The sequence below is a fragment of the Eretmochelys imbricata genome, chromosome 24 (assembly GCF_965152235.1).
Source record: "Eretmochelys imbricata isolate rEreImb1 chromosome 24, rEreImb1.hap1, whole genome shotgun sequence".
In the NCBI taxonomy this organism is placed as follows: domain Eukaryota; kingdom Metazoa; phylum Chordata; order Testudines; family Cheloniidae; genus Eretmochelys; species Eretmochelys imbricata.
The window spans coordinates 1,468,471-1,480,284 of record NC_135595.1 but is presented as its reverse complement, the minus strand read 5'-3'; the positions used below and the strand labels follow the sequence as shown (position 1 = coordinate 1,480,284).

Genomic DNA, 11,814 nt, shown 5'->3' with positions numbered 1-11,814 from the left:
TGGCCGGGGAAGTGCTTTCCGCCAATGGGGACGGGGAGGGCCAGCGATTGGCATCGCATAGGGGCCAATGAAAAGCAAGGAGATCCAGAGCCCGCCCCTTGCCTCCTTCCCCCCACTGTGCCCAGGCCAGGCTCCCGGGCCGTGTCTACACTAGGGGTAGTGACCGTGCACACTCCTTATGGCACACAACAAACCGCAGCGTGGGGAGAGGGAGGCTTGGGGGTTGGAGGAAACAGGGCAGAACTTTGGGGTCTGTGCCCCACGTGGCTCCCGGCGCGCCTGAGCCAGGCACAGTGTCCCACTCCTTCGCCCTGCCAGAGCCGTGCACCCCCGGGTGCAGATACCCACTGCAGGGCGGGCACCGGCTCTGCACCGGAGCCTGAACCCTCCACGCCATCGCCAGTGGGGACGAGGCCTCGGCAGAAGGTGCACTGCTAAGACGCTTCGATCTCAGAGCAGACGGGGCTGCTGGAGCTCTCAGGCCTGCTGCCTGGTTGAGGTGAAGCCTAGAGTTTGCCCCTGCCAGCTAACCCGGGTTACGAGTGGCAGCTGGCAATGGCAAATCCTGCAGGCACGCTCCATCCCCATGCCCTGGTCACCCTGTCCCAGGATAACTTCCCAAAGCTGCAGCCAACCTGTTCCAAAATGTCAGGGAAGGCTCTAGTCTTCATTGGACAAAACCCGGGTGATTCTGGAGAAAATCAGAGCAGGGAAATGGAGGATGCAGGGATAGGGCCACCCAGGGGGGAACCAGACAGTTTGCCCCGGGCCCCAAAACCAAACAGCATTGTGATCTGGCACAGGGGGTCGCAGCACCACCCACGTTTGGCCCGGCTGTCCTGTGACTGGGCCAATCCTGAGCGGTGCTGCGACCCTGCGCGCCAGGTCACGATTCCTGGAGCAGGAGCTCCTGCTGCAGGGGACATGCAGGGCTCCCCTACCCGTACCCCAACACAGGGGCCTTCCCTCGGGGGTCACTTTCTTGGCAGCATGGCAGGGGGCTTCAGCTGCAGATTTTGCCCCTGGGGCCTAAAAGCCTCTGTGCGGCTCTGAGAGCGCCAGACAGTTGGTTAGCAAACCCAGCAGCTGATGGCCCCATAACACCTTCCAGCAACATCCTGCACCTCAGCTCTGTCCTGCCCCCCTGAATGACAGCTCCCGGCCAAAGGAAAAGAAGAAGTAATGGCAGGGGGGGAAAGAGTGAGATTGGGGGTCGGGGGAGCCTGTTCTTTGCTGTGCCTTGTTCCCCATCAGTAACCCCGCTGGGATCCGGGGCTTGTCCAGCAATGAGGGAGTTATAGGCAGAGCTTCATTTGTAATGAAAGAGGCTATGGGGATTGGAACTGCCTAGCCCAGAGATGCCGGGGCTACAAAATGCCAGGCCCAGAGGTGCCGGGGCTCAGCCCTGGAAAGCCTCGATACAAATTAAGCAGTGGTTTTAGGCGTCTGTCCCGGTACCACTCCCCAGGTCTGATCCAGCCAGGCCCCTCTGCCTGCCCTCAGTTGGCTTCAGTGGGGTCACTCCTTATTTACACCCGCTCGGTGGAGCGAGAGGAGGATCCGGCCCTTGGCAGGATCATGCCAAGTACAGTTGCATCCTGCCGCCAAACCGGCTCCTGGGACAAAGCACTTTTCTTCGGCTGGCTGCACAGGGCTGCCTGCAGCCCCACCTCAGGGGGTCAATGTCCAACCTCCTCCGCCCGCCTGCAAGCTGCTTAAAAGGGCAATGCCAGCCTTCCCTGGCACAGCCTGGGGCCGGGCGCCCAGTGTTTGCTAATGGGTGTGGCCGTGAGCCAGCAGCACAGTGCCCCAGTGAGAGGGTCTGTCAGCTTGTCCTGGGGGCCAGTGACCACCCAGCAACTTCCCAGCACTGGCTTTAGTGTCCGCTCCTCATCCTCATCCACTGTCATCTAATTTATCCCCCACCACCTGTCTGTCTGTCCATCCCTCCCCTACACACCCAGCATCTATCTATCCCCCCAAAACGCCTGTCTGCCCATCCAAGCCTACACACCCGTCACCTAGCTAGCTAGCTATCCGTCGCCCCAAGCACCTGTCTGTCCATCCAGCCCTACACACCCATCACCTAGCTAGCTAGCTATCCGTCGCCCCAAGCACCTGTCTGTCCATCCAGCCCTACGCACCCATCACCTAGCTAGCTAGCTATCCGTCGCCCCAAGCACCTGTCTGTCCATCCAGCCCTACGCACCCATCACCTAGCTAGCTAGCTATCCGTCACCCCAAACGCCTGTCTGTCCATCCAGCCCTACGCACCCATCACCTAGCTAGCTAGCTATCCGTCACCCCAAACGCCTGTCTGTCCATCCAGCCCTACACACCCATCACCTAGCTAGCTAGCTATCCGTCGCCCCAAACACCTGTCTGTCCATCCAGCCCTACACACCCGTCACCTAGCTAGCTAGCTATCCGTCGCCCCAAGCGCCTGTCTGTCCATCCATCTGAAGTGACACTGGGGGGATCAGCAATTTCAGCAGGGTGGATCTGAGTGTGGCACCAAAGGTGTGTGGTCATGTGCACGAGACCCTGTTTGTGTGTGTGACAGAGATCATGTGACTCTGTGTGCGACCCTGTGTGTATGTGAGAGACCCTGTGTGTGAGCGATCACGTGACTCAACGTGTGACCCAGTGTGTGTGTGAGAGAGAGAGCCAGACCCTGTGTGTGAGCGATCACGTGACTCAACGTGTGACCCAGTGTGTGTGTGTGTAAGAGAGCCAGACCCTGTGTGTGAGCGATCACGTGACTCAACGTGTGACCCAGTGTGTGTGTGTGTGTGAGAGAGCCAGACCCTGTGTGTGAGCGATCACGTGACTCAACGTGTGACCCAGTGTGTGTGTGTGAGAGAGCCAGACCCTGTGTGTGAGCGATCACGTGACTCAACGTGTGACCCAGTGTGTGTGTGAGAGAGAGAGCCAGACCCTGTGTGTGAGCGATCACGTGACTCAACGTGTGACCCAGTGTGTGTGTGTGAGAGAGCCAGACCCTGTGTGTGAGCGATCACGTGACTCAACGTGTGACCCAGTGTGTGTGTGTGTGTGAGAGAGCCAGACCCTGTGTGTGAGCGATCACGTGACCCAGTGGTGCATCCCAGCAGGGTGGCTGGTGCTGCTGCCCGATGGGCTGGCCATGATGCGGGGCCCTGGCTATGTGGGAGGGCGGAGGGGCAGCATGAGGCTCCCCCAGCTCACTGGGCCTGGCTTGAGCTGGCCGAGCACTGTCGCAATCACACAGGCAGGACACCACAACCTGGCCTGTTTGCTTGTTCCCTCCAAGATCTGCTGCTCCAGCCAGGAGGGGACAGGGCGAAATATCAGGGCTGAGCAGCACCAGGGGACAATGCCTAATCAAGGGGCAGCCCCACACTGACGCGCCTCCGTTTGCCAGAGGGGGCGCTGGAGAGCACTACCCAAGGCCCTCTCCCCACGGCACCTGCCCCCGTCTTTGCAGGGCTCCCCACTCCCCTCCCCAGCCCCCCAGGCAGAGTCCTGGGGTTGCAGCCCTGTGTCTCTGGGCCCGGGGCCCTTGCAGGGAAATCCAGTCGCTGAATGCCAACAGCCAGGCCCAAAGCCTCCACCCACCACACACGCTGGTGGCTAAAGGCCCTGCCTCGTCTGGGTGCACTGGGGTGACAAGGAGCCCTTTGCCCTTTTAAGGCCTGGGGGTGGGCGTTGGCTGGGGCTGTCCAGGATGCCGGAGATCCTGGTCGGAAGCAAAAGGCTTCAGTGTTCGGTGCCGACCGGCCTGGCTGGGTAACAACCTGCTCCCTGGAACAAGGCGAAGGTAGGTTATGCGACATAATCGCCCCCGGCCCAGCCCTGGGGGCCCCGTACCAGCGGCATGGGGCCCCCGGCCGCTCCCAGCTGGCGCCTGGCGCTCAGTAACCAGGGCTGTTGTGGAAACGCAGCGTTCTCAGTGGGAACAGGGACTGACTTCCCCAGCACCAGCCCGCGTTGTCAGCACAGGTGAGGCTCATGCAGGTAAAAGTCAAGGCCTTAGGGATGGGCCTGGGCGGCGGTGCCCTGCCCCCTGCCCAGCTGGGCTGTCAGGACCAGCTGTGCCCAGAGCTGGGGCCGGCGCCGGAAGATGGCATCTTTGTTTGCTGACCGGCTCGCCCTGGGCCCGGCTGGATTTTCCCTTCCAGCCCCGACATGGGAGCCGTTCTGAATCGCTAGGTCCCCAGGGCACAGCCGCCTGGGCATCGGAGGGTCACAAGGGGACGCCCGCACTCAGCCATGCCCGAGCAGCCGGCCCGAAGGTGTGCAGGGGACCTCCGGCCCTGCCTGCCCAGGTTCGGCTGGCCTTGTGTTCTCGGAGCAGTGGGGTGGGGTAGGTGGGCAGGGATGCTGTCTGATGCGCTCTCTGTCTGTCTGTCTGTCCCAGATGGGGGAGCCGGACAGCCCCGCACTCCGGGCTGTTCTCTTCGAGCAGCAGAAGGAGCTGTTCCCCAGCAGCACCCTTCCAAGCCGAGATCCCCCGTTCGCCCTCCTGGAGCCAGCTCCCGCCCTGGAGAAGGGCTTTGACGAGTGGGCGGTCAGTGGGGGCAGTGTGAGTCGGGGGCCGAAGGCAGAGGTGGGAGGGGAAGAGCAAGCTGGGGGCTCGGACACAAGGTCCCCAGGTCCCTGTAGGACACCTGCTCTGCAGGAGCATAGTGCTGGTCTTTGCCCCACAGGAACCGGGTCTGTGCTTCCCAGGGCCCTGCCCCAGTTCCTTAGCCTCCCAGGGGCCTGCCTGTCTCCTCGGGGCGGGGGTAAGGCTGGCCTTGACCCTCCTGCCAGCCTTCTAAGGCAGCCACCTTTGGGGAGGGAGCCAGCAGCACGGGCCACTGCACGGGCCAGGGGCTGGAGAAGGGTCCCATTGGGGCTGCAGAGATGGGCTTTGGCCCGGGCAAGGGTGGTCATACCCCCATGCACAGTGGACGGGCCCTGGCACTGCCAAAAGTGCCAGCAGGCAGGGCCTGGCCAAGGCAGCAATTCCTGGCGCCTCAGCCCCATTCTGAGGCACGGAGACTGGCACTGCCCACAACCCCAAGGTGCCCGCTCCTGGGCATCTCCCAGCCGCATACCAGCCCAGCCTGGGCCTGCTTCCCAGGCCAGGCAGGCCAGGGCTGCCGGCTCCAGCCAACGTCCCCAGTGCCCGTTGCAGGGGCTGAACGACAGCGAGCCCGAGGACTTCCTCAACGCGATCATCAATCCCAACGAAGTGTACAGCCCGGGCCACGCGCAGGCCTCCCCAGGCAGCGACAGTGGCATCTCGGACGAGCCCGGCTCGGACAGCCCCCAGCCCGGCTTGGGGGGCCCCGGCACCTTCTGCGCCATCATCTGCGACCAGAGCGACCCCCTCCACAGCGACGTGGTCTCCATCCAGCTGGGTGAGCGGGGCGGGGGCAGCCGGCCCTCTGCTGCCCGGGGTGGGTGGCTCTGGGGCACAGCTCCCTGCCCCTCCTCAGGCTGGTGTTTAGTGGGGGAGGAGTGCAGCCTTAGGGCGAGGGGAGTCAGTCATCCCCCCGAATCCTCCATGCTGCCCCACGGCTGCCTATGGGGTGGCCGCCGGAGATGAGCGCTTCCAGCCTGCAAGGGGGCAGCTTCAGCCGTGTAGCCATCCGTGCCCCTCTGTCCATCAATTACCCCACCCCACCCCCATCTCTCTGGCCGTCTGCACTTTGTACCCCTCAGCCCCGACGTCACCCCGGGCTTTGCCCCTCACCCCAGGAACAATAATCAACATTTTAGCTCCTGCTGGCCCCAAGGCCCAGCGGCACCTCCCCCCTCACACCTGTGAAGCAGAGAGGCAGGGGGTCTGAGGGCAGCGTCTGAGGCCCCCACGCCCGGGGACACTTGGCCAGGTGGAGGTGGGCCATGGGGGTGGGCCGGAGGAGCAGAATCCCCACTCGGTCCCAGCCTTGGAGCTCCCCCCATTCCTGCCCCGCCTTTCCCAGGCTCTGCCCCAGGGAAGGAGCCATCCCTGACCCCTGTGCTGTGTTCTTGGCCCCAGGTGACTGGTCGCCCCCCCTGCTGATCCCTGACGCCTGCATCGTGAATGAGCTACCGTCTGCACCCCCGTCTGCCGTGGCCAGTCCTGGCACGGTGCCCATGGTGGTGAGCGCTGGGGACATGCAGGCAGCTGTGGCCCTGGTAAGTCGGCTCAGGACCCCCCTCCTCTCACACTGACTGTCCAAGCTGGCTTTCCAGCAGGGAGTAAAGGCCGGGCAGGGCTCAGCTCTCCATTGCCCACAGCAGCAGGGAACCACTTTGTGAGAAGGTGGCAAATACCCCTGGTCCCCACCCACAGTCCCTGGGGAATTGCCCCCCATGCCCACCACCAAGAGCCCCTGTAGCTGAGCAGCTGCCCACAGTGACCGACGTGGTTCCCCAAGCCCTCGCTTGTATCCTGGTCACTGCGGTTCCCATCTGCAGCAGAGAGAGGGTCATGCCCCTCCCCGGCCCTGAGGGATGTGGGGGGCTGGAGGAAGGGGAGGGAGGATCCTGCCCCGGGCTCTGCAGAAAGTGATTCTCTCCAGCAGCTGCAGTTCCCGGATCTGTTCCTGACGGACGAGGAGAAGCGGCTGCTGTCGCAAGAGGGGGTGTCCCTGCCCAGTAACCTGCCCCTCACCAAGGTACAGGAGCCAGCTGACGTGAGTGTGCAAGTGGGAGGCAGCACTGTCCTGAGTGCGCCTCCAAGTGTGCAAGGAGCGTGCAAGCCTGCACGAGGGCACGTGAGCGTACCCGTGTGCGCAGGCCCAAGCAGGAGAGGGTGACTGCTGGTGCCAGTTTGCAGGGCAGAGCGAGTCCACAAGGGAGCCTGTCCTGGCCCCAGCATGCGGCCAGCAGCTGCCAGCCCCACCAAACCGGTGCAGCCGGGCCCAGGGCAGGGAGGGGCCAGTCCAGCTCCACCCTCCTGGCCCCACCCGCCCCTGCGGGCCCTTGGGGTGCCCAGGGCAGGCGGGGCTCGGCCCTGGAGAGCAGAGCTGCAGCTGTTCACCCCCGGGGTGGGGGAGCCCTGGGGAGGGTCAGACAAGAGACAAGAACAGGGACTTGCCCCCCCAAACCAGCTCCCTGCAGCTGGGACCCCTGAGCCCTGGGGGGACGTGAGCCTGCCCCGCTGAGCTCTCAGGCTGTGTCTGCCCCCCAGGCCGAGGAGCGGCTCTTGAAGAAGGTGCGGAGGAAGATCCGGAACAAGCAGTCGGCCCAGGACAGCCGGCGGCGGAAGAAGGAATACATCGACGGGCTGGAGAGCCGGTGAGAACGGGGGCCCCTTGTGCACACACTGTGGTGGGCACACGCACGCACAGACCCCCTGCGAGGGCACTGCCTGCCCTGCTCAGAGCCAGGCACCGGGCTGCCCTTCTCCAGCAGATCCCGTGCCAAGGGCGCCAGCCGTCTGCCCTGACAGCCAGGTGTCTGTGCGTCCCGGGGGCAGGGAGTCCCTGGGCTCTGGTCGGGCAGCTGGCAAGGACCCGAACCCCCCTTGCTCTCTTCTCCTGGCAGGGTGGCAGCATGTTCAGTCCAGAACCAGCAGCTGCACAAGAAGGTGCAGGAGCTGGAGAAACACAATGTGTGAGTGCAATGCGACCACGAGCCCCTATGCCCCTCCCAGAGCCAGGAGAGAACCCAGGCGTCCTGGCTCCCAGCCCCCTTTTCCCCCCCGAAGATCAGGGTGCATTAGCAGAGCTGGGGGGAAGCCATGGAAGGTGCAGGGTGTCACGGAGTCCCCGGGCGATGCTCTGGAACTGCTCCCCACGAAGCCAGGCAGGACTCTGGGGCAGTCTCCTTTCTGTGAGCAGACTGTCTGCAGGACACACAGCTCACCCGGCTTCCACCTTCCTTGGTCTGACCTCGGAGCCTTCAGCCTCCTCTGCCCCTCCCTGCGCTTCCCACAGCCAGTCCGCCCAGGCGGGGTCTTGGGGAAGCCAGAGGGTCCTGCCCCCCAACTCTGCAGTCAGACGTGACTCTCAGCCAGCCAGTAACACAGAAGGTTTATTAGACAGGAATATGGTCTAAAACAGAGCTTGTAGGTGCAAAGAACGGGACCCCTCAGCTGGGTCCATTTTGTAGGGGGGGGGGCAGTGAGCCAGACAACCCCGTCTGCACTTCACTCCATGTCCCAGCTAGCCCCAAACTGAAACTCTCTCCAGCCCCCCCTCCTCTGGGCTTTGTCCCTTTCCCGGGCCAGGAGGTCACCGGATTCCTTTGTTCTCCAACCCTTCAGCTCTCACCTTGCAGGGGGGAAGGGCCCAGGCCATCAGTGGCCAGGAGACAGAGCGTCAGCCATTTATGTACCCTGGCCCTTTGCTCTGCAACAATTACACCCCCTTATCCCACCACCTAGAGACTTAAGAACTGCCTAGGGGAAACTGAGGCACCCCTACAGTATTCAGATGAAACATTAAGAACAGTCCCACTTTGCCACACAGAGGTATTGGAGGGTGGCTGGTGATGCAGGGGGCCCCAACACGATGGTGGCTCAAAGGCCACTGGGTGAGTGAGCAGCCAGCCTGGCTTCGTTGCTGGGTTGTGTGGCCCCCTCCCGCCCCGAGGAGCCCAGCCCCTCGAACGCTGTCTCCTCCCCACAGGTCACTGCTGGGCCAGCTGCGTAAGCTGCAAGCGCTGATGAAACCCACGTCCAGCAAAGCAGCACAGACCAGCACCTGCATCCTGGTATGGGCCGAGCTCCCACGCATGGCCCACTCCCAGGGGGCACAGAGCATGCGGCCTCATGCATGGCCCACTCCCGGGGGGCACAGAGCACGTGGCCCCACGCATGGCCCACTCCCGGGGGGCACAGAGCACGCATGGCCCACTCCCGGGGGGCACAGAGCACGCGGCCCCACTCATGGCCCACTCCCGGGGGGCACAGAGCACGCGGCCCCACGCATGGCCCACTCCCGGGGGGCACAGAGCACGCAGCCCCACGTGCGGCTGACTCCTCCCCCCACCAAACACCCCCCCACACTCCCCGCTCCTGCACACACCCGCAGAGCCAGGGCTGTGCCCACGCTCACAGACACACACAGGCTGGGCCCAGCTGTGCCCCTCCCGCCCCCCTACTCCCTGCACCTGCACAGGGGCTGGGCTTTGACCCTTCTCCCTCCTCCTGCAGATCCTGATCGTCTCCCTGGGACTCATCATCTTCCCCAGCTACAGCCCTCTGCGCAGGGGGTCGCGGGGCAGCCACGACGACTATCAGCCCACTGGAGGTGACAGCTGGGATGCTGGGGGGCGGGGCTGATCTTCCCCATAGACCCAGAGAGGGGTCAGCACCGAACACCCCAGCCTTAGGGCTGACCCTCCCCATTGAGCTCCCCAGAGGTGTTCCCCCTCAGGGCGGATCCGGGACCTTCCTGGTGCTGCCTGGCCTGGCTCTGCCCAAAGGGATCTGTCCAGAGACAGGGCCACAAACAGCATCTGTCTCCTCCTGTCAGCCTCTGACACAGGGCACTCCCCGCGCCCCCTCCCCGCTGGCATAGGGCCCCCCCAGCCGAAGGTGCCCCCACACTCCCGCCCTGCCAGCACAGGGTACCCCGCCCCGCCGACCCCCATCACAGGGCACCCCCCGCGCCTCCACCCCACTGGCACAGGGCCCTCCAGCACAAGGGGCCCCCTGCCCCACCACCCCCGCTGACACAGGGCCCCCCCACCCCCCAGCACAGGGCACCCCCCATGCCCCTGCCCCACTGACACAGGGCGCACCCTGCCAGCCAGCCCCTAATCCTGCCCTTCCCCCCACACCCCAGTGATCTCCAGGAACATCCTGAACCAGGGGGAGTTCTCAGAACTGGCCGAAGCCCCTGGCCCCAAGGAGCCGTGGGCCCCAGAGCCTGAACCACCCCCGGGGGAGCAGCTGGGGTCCGAGGCTGCAGTGGAGGAGGGAGTGGAAGGAGCAGACGGGGGCCCAACCCTTCTGGTTGCCGGGAGCCAGAAGAAGGGCACAAACACGTCCGCTCAGGCCCAGCCGGAGCAGCAGGTGGCTCCCAGGGGGCTGCCCCAGGGGAACAGACCCGGAGCCAGCAGGAATGCAGCTAAGTCAATCCACGCCGACGAGATGTGAGGGGCAGCAGGGACCAGACTGGCCAGAGAGCTGCTTTCCCAGGGCTGGCTGGGGGGGTACAGCATCTCCAGGGGTCCCCGGGACACCTGCCGTACCCCTCTCCCCACAGGCCCAGTTCACACTGGTGTCAGGGAGCCATCCCCAGCGCATGGGGCTCTCAGCTCTCACTCCCTGCCCAGCATCTCTGCAGCTGGGACATCCCACTCCGGTACCTCCTGCCGAGTCAGCTCCGGGGGCCCTGCTGGGGCGGGCGTCTGGAACAGCAATAAATCCCGTCCCTTCTGCCCTGCGGGGGCATTGCCAGACCTGGGACGAGGGGGGCCGCATGCAGCTCCCCAGCTGTGCTCTGAATGGCCCAGAGCTCCCTCCCCAACCCTCAGCCCCTGGGTCACACCAGGCTCCCCACGCAGGGGAGAGCCCTGGCCCACTGCTTCCCTGGGATGGGCAATGCGCTCGCAGCAGCCAGGCTGCCTCTCCTGCCTGCCCCATGCTGCCCTTCCCACAGGACAGCTCAGAGCCCAGGTAGCCCCAGGCAAGCGGACCAGCTCATCGGATCACCTACAGAGCTCGGATTGAGCCACCCATGCCCTTTCCTGGGCTACCTGAGAGAGTCACCAGCCAGTGCTGGGCTACAGGCTCCCCAGCCGCTCCCTGCCGTCTGTGCTGCTGGGTCGTCCCCAGCCCTGGGGTCCTGCTCTGCACGGCACCTTTGGAATCGGCTCCAGCTGCCTGGCCGGGGCATCTCCCCCTGCAGTGAGGTTTGTAGCAAGCCCAGGAAGAGAGGAGGCTCCTGACGCCTTCAGCCCTCGTATAGATTGTGCCCATCACAACACGTCTTCCGTTCGTCTCGTAGCCTGGCCTTCCTTCTCCCTGTGCGGCCAGGTCTCCTCAGGTCTGGGATGGGCGGCTCAGGGCGCGGAGAATGAGCACACGTTGCTCTGAGGATCTCAAAGCACCTCCTCAGTGCCCACGTTTCACTGCCGTACGACGCAGCTGGCCGTACCGTTGAGCTGACGAGGCCTTTCTTTGGCGGGCACTCGTCAAGATCTAAAGAACTAACGTCCAGTATGCCTGCTCTCCCATGTCTGCAAGCTGGTCACCAAAATAACAACAACCTGAGTCTCACAGAGTCTGGATGAGCAGCAGCCGAGAGAGCAGACAGGTTTTGAAGGAATTTCAGCACAATGGACCATATTTTCACTATAAACCGGAACACACGTTCCCTTTATGCATTGCCTTCATCAGGATGAAAAAGCATTCAACAGTGTAGAGCTCAATGCAGGGCTGAAAGCTCTCACAGAGCAGGGCATCGACACAAACTATACCAAACTAGTAAAGGAATTGGCCATTGCGCTACCTTGAAAGGGTAATTGCGGCAGATGAATTGGGAGGATGGTATTAACGGGGAGCAGTGAAACCAGCTCAGATTCGCAGATGATATTTTGTTGATTGCCGAAAATACGAGCGGACTACAGCACATGCTGCAAGAGCTCAACACAAAATCAGCCAAGTCGGACTGAAAAGTCACCGCTCCAAAATGAAATTTATGCGGCCTGGTACTTGGCGAAAAGCCCAAATAACAATCAAGAGAGAACCAATCGAAGAAGTTGAGCAATATGTCTATTTGGGCCGAGAAAGTAACATCAGGAAGATGAGCTCTCGTGAGAAAAGAAAGCATTCAAGTCCATGAAGGAGGCTTCTGACTGGAAGGAAATAAGTAGCCACAGTCAAGCTCCGTCCACAACCCCCAA

General features: G+C 63.3%; 1 protein-coding gene across 1 annotated transcript; it reads left to right on the top strand.

Annotated features, from left to right (window-relative positions):
- The first annotated feature begins 4,399 nt into the window (after positions 1 to 4,399).
- On the top strand, positions 4,400 to 10,063 carry CREB3L4 (cAMP responsive element binding protein 3 like 4). Its single transcript, XM_077841443.1, has 9 exons — positions 4,400 to 4,564; positions 5,162 to 5,387; positions 6,011 to 6,150; positions 6,537 to 6,632; positions 7,148 to 7,254; positions 7,504 to 7,572; positions 8,589 to 8,673; positions 9,116 to 9,212; positions 9,750 to 10,063. The coding sequence occupies exons 1-9, from the start codon at positions 4,400 to 4,402 to the stop codon at positions 10,061 to 10,063; spliced, it is 1,299 nt and encodes a 432-aa protein (XP_077697569.1).
- Positions 10,064 to 11,814: the final 1,751 nt, after the last annotated feature.

Excerpts from the sequence above, each read along its gene's own strand:
- CREB3L4 (XM_077841443.1), top strand. The coding sequence starts at position 4,400 with ATGGGGGAGCCGGACAGCCCCGCACTCCGGGCTGTTCTCTTCGAGCAG. Across the intron at positions 5,388-6,010 it reads CGTGGTCTCCATCCAGCTGG|GTGACTGGTCGCCCCCCCTG; the intron begins GTGAGCGGGGCG and ends TCTTGGCCCCAG. Across the intron at positions 7,255-7,503 it reads ATCGACGGGCTGGAGAGCCG|GGTGGCAGCATGTTCAGTCC; the intron begins GTGAGAACGGGG and ends TTCTCCTGGCAG.